Raw genomic sequence first — 15,142 nt, forward strand, 5'->3', positions numbered from 1 at the left:
AAAGAAAATTATAGCAGAAGAGAAATCCCCAAAACTGAATTTATATTCATTCTTCATTCTTGAGAAAAGCTCTGTTTTGAAATCGCTCTGATTTTTTATAACCGTTTATCAGGGATAGATTTTATTTTATTTTTCCCTTTTACTAAATTATAATTTTTTTAACCCTTCAAAACTATTTTCTCCATTATTGATGCAATATGAGAAAAATATTGTCATTATATTAAGAAATACTTCCATTAGTTCTTAAAAGAGAGTGCTCCCTTACATTCAAATGACTGGTTGATAATTTTTTAGATAAATTTTATTCTATCATTCTCATTAATTTTTTTTTTTTTCTTATCATTAATTCATAAAATTATTAATTAATTCACGGATTATTTAATGAAGTAACTCATGAAAATAATGTAAAGTGTTAGAAAATTTATAAAAAGGACATGTTTTGCGTGACATCCCAGCTTAAAATTAGAAGTTTCACATCGGCAAAACACTGGAGAAACATTGAATATATTAGTAAGCAGACACTATCAACTAGTGATGCGTTTTAAAGTCGTGCAGAGCCTAGGCCCAAAGCGAACAATATCACTAACAGGTTGGGCCGTTACATGTTCCTTTCAAACATACATCTCCTCTCCCAAATGACACCATGCATGTTCTAAACAGGTGAATTCGCACCTATTCAATCAAGATCGTTGGATATAAATAAATAGAAAGGCTTATCTAGCTTTTGTAACTTCAAATTTTCTTTTTCTTTTGCATACATGTTCTTACAAACAAAGTTAGGTTTTTGTGTGATTTCGTTGTTGATTTTAAATTTGTTGAAGTTATTGAAACTTGAGATGTCGCTACTTTTTTAACTATATCTGTTTTACCCCAACAGAAAATAATTCACGAACTCGGAAAGGGAATAAATTCCAACGACGCTTCAGCTTTTTCTGTTTATTCTTCTGGTATTTCAGTTGAACACAGTTATCACTTACCATCAATCACGTCAGTCTAACACACTGATTATTAATCAGTTCTCCTTTTTGAACAGTTCTATCATAGGAACCGGTTTCATTAGCATCTCTACCTTGATGAGCATTTTCTCCATTAGCCCCTAAATCTTGTTCATTAGCATCTCCGTCTTGATTGGAATTTTGCCCATTAGCGCCTATCTTGATCAGCAATATATAGTTGAAGCCTATCCCTGCCACAAAATACTCATTTGTATCAATCCTTACAAATTATGGAAACATGTATGTAATGAGTAACAAGATGCGACAATTACAAATAAATCTTTAATAATATGTCCAAAAAACACCAAATGAAGGGGGTATTTTGATGTTCCAAATCAATTCTTTTTAAGCAACAAACGATAACTTCTGAATTTTGATTAATAATTAGCAAACTTTCAATTAAATTGGTTTATTCCAACCTGAAGTACTACAATCTCAAAACAGAAATGGAAAACAGAATATCACACATTTATGAATTATAGCATTTGTATAAGCAGAATATCAACATGAGTCGGCTATCAATGTCTGCATTTTCATCTATTCCTTCAGCCACTTGATCTATATATCTTCGGTCTTTTCATTGGCCAGCCTTCTTGACCAACATTTTGCTCATTACCGCCTCCATGTTGATCAGCATTTGCTCATTAGCAAAGCTTCCATCTTGACCAACATTTTGCTCATTACTGCCTCCATGTTAATCAGCATTTTTCTCATCACTGCCTCCATGTTGATCAGCATTTTGGTCATTACCTAGATAAGCAATTAGCTCGACGAGATTCATCATGTAATCAGGAATATTGTCATCATAATCTTCATCTGAGCCTCCACCTTGATCTGCATTTTCCTCATTAGCTTGGAGAAATTGATTCTTAATTAAACGAACCAGTGGTAGATTATTCGAATAAGTAAGCTTGTCCCTGCCACAGGACAGAATACTAATCTGTATTAACCCTTATAAGTCATAAGGCTTATGGATAAGTGTAATCAGAAACTTACAATCTCATACAGAATCTTCCTTGTTTAATAAACTCGTTCTCTCGGTGGATTCCAGTCTGGAGAATAAAAATTTCAGTAAGTATTTGTTATAAAGAAAAGCAACAAAAATGTTGTTGTTGATGATCTTTAATATCAGTATCTTACAATCATCCACCCGAGTATCTTTTCACATTTGATACAGTAAGTTTTGGCTGTGCTAGTTACACATTTTGTTTGAGTATAATAATTCACGTTGTTTTTTATACGAACATTAAACCTGCATATATAAATGATGAGCATTAGACAGCAGAAAAAAGTATGTATACATATCTCAAGTTGCTCAGACTTACACCCAATTAAAGAGCCCTAATACGTCTGATTGACTCTGCAAAATGTATAACAGAGTAGTGCTTAATTAATCAGAATTCGTATTGAAATTCATGAAATTATTTTTGAATCGTTACCATCCGAACATAATTTTTGAACCATGCAATTTGCTCTCTGCATCGAACATTAGGACAGTGGATGCTACCATTAGAAGGGAGCGCATCAGTGTTGTGATCAAGGAAACTGTATCTAAACATATTCATTGTTGAATGAAAAAAATGAATTTGATGGAAATGACAAGAGAGAATGTTCATATATACACATTTTCTAGTTTAATAAGTCAGTAGTATTTTAGGATCCGAATTTGGCTGTAGAGATTGAGATTTTGTTAGACTCTGAACGACCTGTTCAACTCTAATTGGGATTCCTGGACACTAAGCCCTAACTTTAAAATTAAATTACAATTATACACCTATACTATTATAATATAATATGAATAAATATATATTTAATTAAGCAATAAAAATGTAATCAAATTAATCATATTTTATTTACTAAAAAGGCACAATTGCATTTTAAATAATTGAAGGAGTTAGAATTTGGTATATACACAAATTAAATTCTCACATTAAATTTTGATTTCATATTCATCTAGTTAACATGGTCTTTCGGACTTGTTTTACTCATTTCATTTCTCCTATTTAGTTATGGCATTGTAATGTTAATTCTTTTAGTTATTTATAATTATTATTTCCATATTTCCTCTTCCTTAATATTGTATCAGTTAGCTTAACCTGGAAGGCTTTCAAACAGCATGGGATACGTTAACGTATACTTAAGCAGATGACCACTGGCATTCACACCACAAACTAAAGTTCAGTAGTAAAATCAAAGGAAATATCAGTAATCAAGTAGTCGATTATACTCAAATGCTCGACAGATGAATTGTATCAAGAAACTAATGGAATGGTACTTTCAGATTGACTTATTCCAACCTGAAGTAATACCATGTGCAGTACAATCTCAAAACAGAATATCACACAATTATGAATCATAGCATTTTGTATAAGCAGAATATCAGAATGAGTAGCCTATCAATGTCTGCATTTTCATCTATTCCGTCAGCTACTTGATCTATATCTTCGGTCGTTTCATTGGCCGGCCTCCATCTTGATCAACATTTTTCTCACTAGTGCCTCCACCTTTATCAACATTTTGCTCATTAGCGCCTCCACCTTGATCAACATTTTGCTCATTAGCGCCTCCTTCTTGATCAACATTTTGACCGAGGAAATGCATCAAGTAACTAGAAATAGCGCCATCATATTCTTCATCTGAGTCTCCATCTTGATCAACATTTTGCTCGTTAGCGCCTAAACCTTCATCAGCTGTTTCTCCATCTTGATCAGTAGAGACTCCCTCTTGATCAACATTTTGCTCATTAGTGCCTAAACCTTCATCAGCTGTGTCACCATCTTGATCAGTAGAGTCTCCATCTTGATCAACATTTTGCTCATTAGCGCCTAAACCTTCATCAGCTGTGTCTCCATCTTGATCAATATTTTGGTTATTAGTGCCTAAATCTGGATCATTAGAGTCTCCTTCTCCATCAGTTGTCTCTGCATCTTGATCTGCATTTTCCTCATTAGCCCGGAAATTTCGTTCCTGGATTGAAAGAATCATCGCTACACAATTCGAAAAACTAAGCTTGTCCCTGCAACCAAATACTCCTTTGTATTAAGTCTAACCAATTATGTATGAGATTTGCAATTTTTGTAATTAAAAACTTACAATCTCATGCAGAATCTCCCTTCTGTAATATACTCCGACGCTTGGGTGACTGCAATCTGGAGACATACAAAATTCAGTATATATATATATATATTTTTTTTAACAGCAACAAAATCTGATCTTTAATATCAGTATCTTACAAATTTCCACCCGATCATTTTATCACATTGGCTACAGTAAATGTTGGCTACGGTAGTTCCAAGATGATTACTCACGTTGTCTGATACATTAACATTAATCCTGCATATATAAATTAGCCTTAGACAGCAGAAGAAAGTGTATCCATATCTCAAATTGCTCATACTTACACCGAATTAAAGAGCCCTATTCCTCTTGATCGAGACTACAAAATGTTCAAGACAAGAAAATGAGTTGGTGAAATATAACAGAGTAGTACTGAAATACAAAATAATTTTTCCTAAATCGAAGAAATTATATTCGAATTGTTACCATCGGAATATAATCGTTGAAGGATGCAACTTGCATTCTGCACCCAAAAGTAAGGCAGTGGATGGTATCATTAGGAGGGATCGCTTCAGGGTTGTGTTCAAGTGAATAGTATCTATCCATTGTTGAATCAATGACGAAAAATGCACAAGAATGAAGAAAAGTCACTTCTTGATTCTTGAATTTACCGTTAATTCTCAATCCATTTTCCCTCCAAAAACTATTTTCTTTTTAATTTCTCATACCGCACAAATTTTATTTTGCAACCCATTTTATTTTGCAACCCATCTCAAATTGTATATAGAACCATTACGTTTCATTTTCCTTTTATTTACTCACCAGAAAATACAGATTAATATCTTAATTAATAATGATATTGTTATGTGAAAAATAGAGATCTTACCTACTAGTACTAATTAATGCATACACTTACGACATGGAGCAAATGGCATCAAATAACTAATTTCTTATTTTCAGTATATTTTTACCACAACTTCACCTTCTGTTTTTTTTATTACTACTAGTTTTACTCTCTTTAGTTTTAAAATTTTATCTAAATATTTTCTTACATTTCGAACAACTCGATAAACTCATTAGATTTGAAGATGATTAGGAATTATCATATAGTTTTTTTTATTCAATTTCAATTAAGTTCTTTCAATTTTCGAGAAATTAATTGATTCTTTTAAAATTATTATGTCTAATTTTGAATGTATATGAAAATGAGTAGTTGATGTTATCTTCAAAATTTTAATTTTTTTTTTAAAAATAATTAATTTGGTTATCAATAATTCAGTAAAGTCTAAATAATAGTATGAATTTTATAAATAATTTGATCCGAGAAGAAGAACAAAAAAGAAAAGAAAAAAAATGAAAATGAGTTTCAATTTGACATGGGGGTTGGGAGATGAAGAAAAAAAAATGAAGGGATGAAAGTGGGAGGTGAAAGATTAAATGAAATTTAAGATATATCAAAATTAAAATTTAAAAGTAAGAGAGAGAGAAAAAAAGAAAGAAAATGATTAAGGAAAAATTTTAAATTAAAAAAATTGTGATTTTAACTACACGTGTTATGTAATGATTGGGGTGTGAACTCATTTGCTTGTTAAAATTTGGGGCTGATCGAAAAATGATATGATAACATCTGTTCAAAATTATTTAGTAGGGTAATAGGACAGTCGCAAAGTTAAGGTGCTTTATGAAAATTCGAAACAACTTTAATGGTGACTTTATGTTTTTTCTCTTTTATAAACTAATTATGCTATGATACTTATTATCGTCTAAATAAAAAATATTTATATGAATATTACCTTTTATTCCTACAATACCATCTCTAAAAAGTACGGTGTTATTTGTGACTTGAATTTAGATGGTATTATCCACAAGCAAATAACACGGGCTAGCAAATTTCATTGCATTGATTTGATTGTAATTTCTGAAATTGTGTTAAAATTGTATAGCCATGTATATATTTGAATGGTAGAGAACAATGAAAATTTCTTAGTGAAAGAAGTTCTATATATAATACTCCATTTAAAGATGCAGTTTCTTAATGTAGTTGAAGTTTCCTTGTAAAGTGGACGGTTGTTTAGCCGTTATGAAACTGCTCCAATTTTAATTAATTACTTTTTTAAAATGTGTATAAATTAATTTGTTTTAAAATAGATTTTGTATGTAAATTGATGAATTTTTTAAGTTTTATATTTTATTTTATTTTATATTTTCTTGTCTTTTTTTTGTTGTAGAAAATGACATTTTATACAAGTTTTATTCATGGATAATATGATACAAGTTTTATTCATGGATAATATGAGTTTAATTCAATTTATAGATCGTTGTTTTGGTTTTTGTTAGTTACGTTTTTCATTCATTCAAAATTCTCTTCTAATTCAACTTCAATATTGTGTAATACAATTTTAAAGCAATTTAATCTATTTTGTAATTTTTTGATTTATTTATTACTATCGGATTACTTGTTTAATTCATTATTAATACAAGTTTAATTTACTTTATAGATCATTGTGTGTAATATATTTTTAGTTCAACTTTAATATGTGGGTAATACATTTTCATTAAAGTTCAATTTATTTTGCAATTTATTATGTCTCTTCATTTGTTATGATTAAATTATTTATTTAATTAATTAATTATTGATATAAATTTTATTTATTTTATGATTTATTGACTACTATACGAAAGAAAATAAAGAGAGAAACAAAAAAAAAGGCAACAGACAGAGAGAGAATGTACAAAAAGAAAAAAAAAGAGAAGAAAGTAAGAGACGTAGAAAAAAGAAGAGAGAGATAAATATAAAAGTTGGAGAGAATTATTTTATATATTATATTATATAAAATATATAATATATTATTTTATATTGCGTTATTGAAAAATATATCTAAAATAAGTAATTATTTTTAAAAAAAGACACATTAATTCATCCAGCTTTAAAATTTGTTTACTAGTTCAAATAGGATTAGGTTTTCAATTTCTAGTTTAATTAGGTATCTTTACTATTATAAATAGAGATGTTGGCCTTTTATTTTCTCTTTGTAAAAATATACCAATCAGAAAAGTTTTAGTAAAATTCAAGAACCATAGAAACATATCAATCAGAAAAGTTGGATAATGAGTTCAGATGATAGTAGAGTAATGGAGGCAAGAGTGCAGTTTGTGAAATCCCGTATTCAGCCAGTTATTGAAGACATGGACAAGAAAATCAAGCATCTGGAACTATCACTTGCAACTATGAATGGCGAGATGAAACTCAAATCCCTTACTCAACCCATTACTGAATACGTTGACAACGAAATCAAGCATCTGGAACTATTAATTGCAATCATAAATACCAAGATAAAACTTCATACTGCACATCGATTTTTTTTTCCAGAAGTTGGAACAATTTGTCATGACTCGACTAAATATCACACCTCAAGGTACATATATAGTATTTATTGATATTTGAGGTTTTTTCCAAATCCAAATACATATGATTAATTGATCCAACTTTTTGTTTCAAATGACCAGATATGCTAAACGAAGAAATTAAGATTGATGTTGATGTTGATGGTGATAGTGATGGCGATGGTGATGATGATCAAGACAAGACACGAAGCAGACGTCTTCATCGCATGGTTTCTGTTTTGAATAAAATTCGCAAGTTGATGCGTCTAACCACTAGTACACCGGAGGTGAAGGTTGAACATCTCAAAGAAGAAAAAGAATATAATACTAACTAGTTAGGATTCTATATACTCAACTTTTCTCTACTAATTATAATATTACACTTCTTCAATAATATTTACATTCTCAATGTTATTTACATATTTCAATTAGATAAGTAGTACGAAAATTCTGCATTCATATTTGATTTTTGTTTTACTTATGCCGATTCCAAACCTACTCCTACTCCTCAAAGTCAAAACCCTCCTCTTCTCTTTGTTTACATTACAAAGTATGTGAATGCGTCTATTTGTTTAAGTTTATTCAAATTTAAGTGTTCACTATTACATATTCCGAATTCAAAATTACAAAGTATTAAGTTTAGTTGATGCAAATTCAAACACACACACACATACATATATATGCCTATTATAAAGTTGAATGTAATTAGGATTAAGAATTCACATATCCATGCAACTTCTGATTAAGAAGAAGATGATATTTTAATACACCATATTGTCACGCCACGCCTATTTGGCTGCATAATTTGACCCGGACAGTGTGACAATATTGTCTTTTAACTTCTTCACAATTTCCTTGAACAATCTTCCCAAAATCAACACTTCAAAAAAAACATCTTTTCGCTTTGTATTCTCTTTAATTTCTTCACAATTTCCTTGAAAAGTCTTTCCTGAATCAACACTCCAAAATATCATCTTTTCCCTTTGTATTAATATGTGTAGATAGTGAAATTTAATTGATAAATTCATACTAAATTTGGATCTAATCTTAAATTTATATGTTGACTAAGTCAAATTACTGATTATAGATCGTTATTTTGTTTTTTGTTAGTTACGTTTTTCATTCATTCGAAATTTTCTTCTAATTCAACTTCAATATTGTGTAATACAATTTTAAAGCAATTTAATCTATTTTGTAATTTTTTGATTTATTTATTACTATCGGATTACTTGTTTAATTCATTATTAATACAAGTTTAATTTACTTTATAGATCATTGTGTGTAATACATTTTTAATTCAACTTTAATATGTGGGTAATACATTTTCATTAAAGTTTAATTTATTTTGCAATTTATTATGTCTCTTCATTTGTTATGATTAAATTATTTATTTAATTAATTAATTATTGATATAAATTTTATTTATGATTTATTGACTACTATACGAAAGAAAATAAAGAGAAACAAAAAAAAAAGCAACAGAAAGAGAGAGAATGTACAAAAAGAAAAAAAAAAGAAGAAAGTAAGAAAGGTAGAAAAAAAAAGAGAGGGAGAGATGAATATAAAAGTTGGAGAGAATTATTTTATATATTATATTATATAAAATATATAATATATTATTTTATATTGCGTTATTGAAAAATATATCTAAAATAAGTAATTATTTTTAAAAAAAGGACACATTAATTCATCCTGCGTTAGAATTTGTTTACTAGTTCAAATAGGATTAGGTTTTCAATTTCTAGTTTAATTAGGTATCTTTACTATTATAAATAGAGATGTTGGCCTTTTATTTTCTCTTTGTAAAAATATACCAATCAGAAAAGTTTTAGTAAAATTCAAGAACCATAGAAACATATCAATCAGAAAAGTTGGATAATGAGTTCAGATGATAGTAGAGTAATGGAGGCAAGAGTGCAGTTTGTGAAATCCCGTATTCAGCCAGTTATTGAAGACATGGACAAGAAAATCAAGCATCTGGAACTATCACTTGCAACTATGAATGGCGAGATGAAACTCAAATCCCTTACTCAACCCATTACTGAATACGTTGACAACGAAATCAAGCATCTGGAACTATTAATTGCAATCATAAATACCAAGATAAAACTTCATACTGCACATCGATTTTTTTTTCCAGAAGTTGGAACAATTTGTCATGACTCGACTAAATATCACACCTCAAGGTACATATATAGTATTTATTGATATTTGAGGTTTTTTCCAAATCCAAATACATATGATTAATTGATCCAACTTTTTGTTTCAAATGACCAGATATGCTAAACGAAGAAATTAAGATTGATGTTGATGTTGATGGTGATAGTGATGGCGATGGTGATGATGATCAAGACAAGACACGAAGCAGACGTCTTCATCGCATGGTTTCTGTTTTGAATAAAATTCGCAAGTTGATGCGTCTAACCACTAGTACACCGGAGGTGAAGGTTGAACATCTCAAAGAAGAAAAAGAATATAATACTAACTAGTTAGGATTCTATATACTCAACTTTTCTCTACTAATTATAATATTACACTTCTTCAATAATATTTACATTCTCAATGTTATTTACATATTTCAATTAGATAAGTAGTACGAAAATTCTGCATTCATATTTGATTTTTGTTTTACTTATGCCGATTCCAAACCTACTCCTACTCCTCAAAGTCAAAACCCTCCTCTTCTCTTTGTTTACATTACAAAGTATGTGAATGCGTCTATTTGTTTAAGTTTATTCAAATTTAAGTGTTCACTATTACATATTCCGAATTCAAAATTACAAAGTATTAAGTTTAGTTGATGCAAATTCAAACACACACACACATACATATATATGCCTATTATAAAGTTGAATGTAATTAGGATTAAGAATTCACATATCCATGCAACTTCTGATTAAGAAGAAGATGATATTTTAATACACCATATTGTCACGCCACGCCTATTTGGCTGCATAATTTGACCCGGACAGTGTGACAATATTGTCTTTTAACTTCTTCACAATTTCCTTGAACAATCTTCCCAAAATCAACACTTCAAAAAAAACATCTTTTCGCTTTGTATTCTCTTTAATTTCTTCACAATTTCCTTGAAAAGTCTTTCCTGAATCAACACTCCAAAATATCATCTTTTCCCTTTGTATTAATATGTGTAGATAGTGAAATTTAATTGATAAATTCATACTAAATTTGGATCTAATCTTAAATTTATATGTTGACTAAGTCAAATTACTGATTATAGATCGTTATTTTGTTTTTTGTTAGTTACGTTTTTCATTCATTCGAAATTTTCTTCTAATTCAACTTCAATATTGTGTAATACAATTTTAAAGCAATTTAATCTATTTTGTAATTTTTTGATTTATTTATTACTATCGGATTACTTGTTTAATTCATTATTAATACAAGTTTAATTTACTTTATAGATCATTGTGTGTAATACATTTTTAATTCAACTTTAATATGTGGGTAATACATTTTCATTAAAGTTTAATTTATTTTGCAATTTATTATGTCTCTTCATTTGTTATGATTAAATTATTTATTTAATTAATTAATTATTGATATAAATTTTATTTATGATTTATTGACTACTATACGAAAGAAAATAAAGAGAAACAAAAAAAAAAGCAACAGAAAGAGAGAGAATGTACAAAAAGAAAAAAAAAAGAAGAAAGTAAGAAAGGTAGAAAAAAAAAGAGAGGGAGAGATGAATATAAAAGTTGGAGAGAATTATTTTATATATTATATTATATAAAATATATAATATATTATTTTATATTGCGTTATTGAAAAATATATCTAAAATAAGTAATTATTTTTAAAAAAAGGACACATTAATTCATCCTGCGTTAGAATTTGTTTACTAGTTCAAATAGGATTAGGTTTTCAATTTCTAGTTTAATTAGGTATCTTTACTATTATAAATAGAGATGTTGGCCTTTTATTTTCTCTTTGTAAAAATATACCAATCAGAAAAGTTTTAGTAAAATTCAAGAACCATAGAAACATATCAATCAGAAAAGTTGGATAATGAGTTCAGATGATAGTAGAGTAATGGAGGCAAGAGTGCAGTTTGTGAAATCCCGTATTCAGCCAGTTATTGAAGACATGGACAAGAAAATCAAGCATCTGGAACTATCACTTGCAACTATGAATGGCGAGATGAAACTCAAATCCCTTACTCAACCCATTACTGAATACGTTGACAACGAAATCAAGCATCTGGAACTATTAATTGCAATCGTAAATACCAAGATAAAACTTCATACCGCACATCGATTTTTTTTCCAGAAGTTGGAACAATTTGTCATGACTCGACTAAACATCACACCTCAAGGTACATATATAGTATTTATTGATATTTGAGGTTTTTTCCAAATCCAAATACATATGATTAATTGATCCAACTTTTTGTTTCAAATGACCAGATATGCTAAACGAAGAAATTAAGATTGATGTTGATGTTGATGGTGATAGTGATGGCGATGGTGATGATGATCAAGACAAGACACGAAGCAGACGTCTTCATCGCATGGTTTCTGTTTTGAATAAAATTCGCAAGTTGATGCGTCTAACCACTAGTACACCGGAGGTGAAGGTTGAACATCTCAAAGGAGAAAAAGAATATAATACTAACTAGTTAGGATTCTATATACTCAACTTTTCTCTACTAATTATAATATTACACTTCTTCAATAATATTTACATTCTCAATGTTATTTACATATTTCAATTAGATAAGTAGTACGAAAATTCTGCATTCATATTTGATTTTTGTTTTACTTATGCCGATTCCAAACCTACTCCTACTCCTCAAAGTCAAAACCCTCCTCTTCTCTTTGTTTACATTACAAAGTATATGAATTGGAGAGGGAAGATTGTCGCGTGCTCACTGCAGGTTGCGTACGGAGGAGCAGACTGCAGGTTTCCGTTGCAGCCTAGTTCCTCCACGCGCTGGAGAGGGAAGGGGAGCGAGAGGAGGGAGAGACGCGGGGGGAGAGGTCGCGTGAGGGTTTCCATCTTCTGGGTTCTTTGTTGGGGTCGCGTTTTGCTGGAATTGTGGCGTCTGTTTCTTCTGGGTTTTGTTTGCTGTTCTGGGAATCGAGGTGAGGGAAAGGGGAAGGAGGGGGAATTGGGTCGGGTCGGGTAGGATAAATGGGTTTATTGGGTCGGGTATTGGATTGGAAAGGGAGGTGGGAAGTGTTGGGCCGAATTGGATGGGTTGTTTAGCTAGAAAATGGAGGGGATTTGGATTAAAGTGGGCTGATAATTAAATTTGGAAAAGAATTGGGCCTGGATGTTGAGGAGTAAGGTGGGCTGAAATTGGGAGTGGACGAATTAATTAAAAATGGGGAAGGGAACTTGGTTAGTTTAACAAATAATCATTTAAAATGATGAATTTGGTCAAAACCTAGATAAAACGAATTCGTATTAATTAATCAACGAGTTTCTTTATTTAGTAATAGGGTTATTAACATTGTAAAAAAAAGTGACTCAAAAGTATAACTATAATAAAACATTTAAATGTATATTTTGATGATTTTTGAATAATCATAAGATATACTACTTATATACATAATTATGTAAATGTGTATATTACCTAAAAATTATGGTAAAACATCAAATCCATGTATTATATGTATATATATATATATATATATATATATATGTATATATATATTTTATTTTATTTTTAATTTTCACAAGATTTATAAAACTAATTAACTTAAATAATTCGGAAAACTCATGAAGCTCGCTAATTAAATCATACCGATGCGGGTCAAAATTGAGTGTCAACACTAAGTTTATTTGTTTAAGTTTATTTATATTTAAGTGTCCACTATTACATATTCAGAATTCAAAATTACAAAGTATTAAGTTTAGTTGACGCAAATTCAAACACACGTGTGTGTGTGTATATATATATATATATATATATATATATATATATATATATGTATATGTATATGCCTATTATAAAGTAGAATGTAATTAGGATTAAGAATTCACATATCCATGCAACTTCTGATTAAGAAGAAGATGATATTTTAATACACCATATTGTCACGCCACGCCTATTTGGCTGCATAATTTGACCCGGACAGTGTGACAATATTGTCTTTAACTTCTTCACAATTTCCTTGAACAATCTTCCCAAAATCAACACTCCAAAAAAAACATCTTTTCGCTTTGTATTCTCTTTAATTTCTTCACAATTTCCTTGAAAAGTCTTTCCTGAATCAACGCTCCAAAATATCATCTTTTCCCTTTGTATTAATATGTGTAGATAGTGAAATTTAATATGAGGAAATCATAGCTCAATAGATGATTTCTCATCTCATCATTAGTATTAAGTGTTTTAAACTCAATATTTTAATTAGAGTGTTCATAGAGACTGGTCTCTTCATTATCTTACACTCTCATTGGTGAGTACATATTGGTAACATTTACTTAGGCTCATTTGAGATTGCTCTCATCATATACATTAGTCTCACATCATGATTGTCACCACATTCTTCATTATTAGCACCTTTGTTTTTCATAGTTACTCACCTCTTCTTACGTGAATGTTCATTTCTTCATTTCATAGTTCATCTCATCATATGCCAATGCACTTGGCTATTTAGTGTATCTTACATTCATACTTAATCCTCATAAGATTCATCATTTTATTACGTATTAGGTTCACTTATTTTTGAACGTATGTTAGACTTATGTGTATAACATACAAGCCATGGGGCTTTATTCATAGTTCGCTAAGTGATTCTTACTTTCCTAAGATTATGTATTACAAGACTTATGTATCTTGTATATATGCCAAGATCTTGATTTTTTTATCCAAATAGATGGCATTATTCTTGAATATTTTACTCACGTATGACTTATGTATCAATACGGAGGTTTGGGCATGGGAACCCAAATCTTGAATCACTTGGATATCATTTATATTTTTCATTGATTTTATTTCTAATATTCATAACATTATAAATTTAAATTAAATCTCAACATTTACATGAAGGGATTAATTTTCTATTTTGATTAGAATTCTAAATTAAATCTCAACATTTACGTGAAGGGATTAATTTTCTATTTTAATTATAATTCTAAATTAAATCTCAACATTTACATGAAAGAAATAATTTTTTCTATTTCAATTAGAATTCTAAATTAAATCTCAATATTTACATAAAAGAAATAATTTTCTATTTTTATTTAGAATTCTAAATTAAATCTCAATATTTACATGAAAGAATTAATTTTCTATTTTAATTAGAATTCTAAATTGAATCTCCATATTTTGCATGAACGAATTAATTTTCTATTTTAATTTTACTATTAATTAACCGAAGGGTTGGAGGTTCGAGCCCTCACAACCCCTTTGATTTTTAGAATTAAAATTGCTACAATAGGGAGGTTGTGGGTTCAATCCCCACTCTCCACATTTAGTTTTACTTCTTTATTTTCATGGTTTTTAACATGGTGAGGTCACAGGTTCAATCCTCCATGACCTCACTTGTTTTGATTCATTTTTCAACATTTTGAACCTTCTTTGCTGATCGAAATTCATCACTAGAAGCTGGAAATTTTCTTTTAATTTTTCAGCTTTCGTTTATCAAGTTACACCTTAGTTCTTAGGGGAATTCGTACTGCATTTAGAATGTTTTAGGCGCATTTTCATGGATTTTCTTAGACAAGAGATTATC

General features: G+C 29.5%; 3 protein-coding genes and 2 long non-coding RNA genes across 6 annotated transcripts; 3 read left to right on the plus strand and 2 right to left on the minus strand.

Moving 5' to 3' along the window:
* Nucleotides 1-905: 905 nt before the first annotated feature.
* On the minus strand, nucleotides 906-2,580 carry LOC138349009 (uncharacterized). The gene is made up of 5 exons (XM_069298836.1): nucleotides 2,435-2,580; nucleotides 2,321-2,355; nucleotides 2,136-2,247; nucleotides 1,992-2,047; nucleotides 906-1,912 (listed from the first exon to the last, which is right to left on the minus strand). Exons 1-5 carry the CDS (start codon nucleotides 2,558-2,560, stop codon nucleotides 1,690-1,692), a joined length of 552 nt encoding a protein of 183 aa, XP_069154937.1. The 5' UTR covers nucleotides 2,561-2,580; the 3' UTR covers nucleotides 906-1,689.
* Nucleotides 2,581-3,176: 596 nt separating this feature from the next.
* Nucleotides 3,177-6,389, minus strand: LOC101252091 (histone transcription regulator 3 homolog). Of its 2 annotated transcripts, XM_026031716.2 has the most exons (6): nucleotides 5,846-6,389; nucleotides 4,539-4,575; nucleotides 4,397-4,431; nucleotides 4,229-4,328; nucleotides 4,089-4,144; nucleotides 3,177-4,011 (listed from the first exon to the last, which is right to left on the minus strand). In XM_026031716.2, exons 2-6 carry the CDS (start codon nucleotides 4,572-4,574, stop codon nucleotides 3,432-3,434), a joined length of 807 nt encoding a protein of 268 aa, XP_025887501.1. In that variant the 5' UTR covers nucleotide 4,575; nucleotides 5,846-6,389; the 3' UTR covers nucleotides 3,177-3,431. The 2 variants fall into 2 exon arrangements, with proteins under 2 accessions (XP_025887501.1, XP_004242077.1); XM_004242029.5 differs by lacking the exon at nucleotides 5,846-6,389 and having other exon boundaries at nucleotides 4,539-5,820.
* Nucleotides 6,390-7,034: 645 nt separating this feature from the next.
* LOC104648007 (uncharacterized) lies at nucleotides 7,035-7,869 on the plus strand. The gene is made up of 2 exons (XR_011221528.1): nucleotides 7,035-7,468; nucleotides 7,560-7,869. It is a non-coding gene; the product is annotated as an uncharacterized lncRNA (long non-coding RNA).
* Nucleotides 7,870-9,188: 1,319 nt separating this feature from the next.
* LOC104648006 (uncharacterized) lies at nucleotides 9,189-10,023 on the plus strand. The gene is made up of 2 exons (XR_011221529.1): nucleotides 9,189-9,622; nucleotides 9,714-10,023. It is a non-coding gene; the product is annotated as an uncharacterized lncRNA (long non-coding RNA).
* A 1,315-nt stretch (nucleotides 10,024-11,338) lies between these two features.
* On the plus strand, nucleotides 11,339-12,773 carry LOC104648005 (uncharacterized). The gene is made up of 2 exons (XM_069298837.1): nucleotides 11,339-11,775; nucleotides 11,867-12,773. Exons 1-2 carry the CDS (start codon nucleotides 11,469-11,471, stop codon nucleotides 12,076-12,078), a joined length of 519 nt encoding a protein of 172 aa, XP_069154938.1. The 5' UTR covers nucleotides 11,339-11,468; the 3' UTR covers nucleotides 12,079-12,773.
* Nucleotides 12,774-15,142: the final 2,369 nt, after the last annotated feature.

Source organism: Solanum lycopersicum, chromosome 6, assembly GCF_036512215.1.
Source record: "Solanum lycopersicum chromosome 6, SLM_r2.1".
Classification (NCBI taxonomy): Eukaryota; Viridiplantae; Streptophyta; class Magnoliopsida; order Solanales; family Solanaceae; genus Solanum; species Solanum lycopersicum.

What these genes read in the sequence shown, in the direction of transcription:
- LOC104648005 (XM_069298837.1), top strand. Translation starts at nt 11,469, where the DNA reads ATGAGTTCAGATGATAGTAGAGTAATGGAGGCAAGAGTGCAGTTTGTG. An exon ending in ACTAAACATCACACCTCAAG is followed by an intron (nt 11,776 to 11,866) that starts GTACATATATAG and finishes TCAAATGACCAG; the next exon opens with ATATGCTAAACGAAGAAATT.
- LOC101252091 (XM_004242029.5), bottom strand. Translation starts at nt 4,658, where the DNA reads ATGGATAGATACTATTCACTTGAACACAACCCTGAAGCGATCCCTCCT. An exon ending in ATAGGGCTCTTTAATTCGGT is followed by an intron (nt 4,329 to 4,396) that starts GTAAGTATGAGC and finishes TTATATATGCAG; the next exon opens with GATTAATGTTAATGTATCAG. An exon ending in AAATGATCGGGTGGAAATTT is followed by an intron (nt 4,145 to 4,228) that starts GTAAGATACTGA and finishes GTATGTCTCCAG; the next exon opens with ATTGCAGTCACCCAAGCGTC.
- LOC138349009 (XM_069298836.1), bottom strand. Translation starts at nt 2,560, where the DNA reads ATGAATATGTTTAGATACAGTTTCCTTGATCACAACACTGATGCGCTC. An exon ending in TCAAAAATTATGTTCGGATG is followed by an intron (nt 2,356 to 2,434) that starts GTAACGATTCAA and finishes TACATTTTGCAG; the next exon opens with AGTCAATCAGACGTATTAGG. An exon ending in GGAAGATTCTGTATGAGATT is followed by an intron (nt 1,913 to 1,991) that starts GTAAGTTTCTGA and finishes GTCCTGTGGCAG; the next exon opens with GGACAAGCTTACTTATTCGA.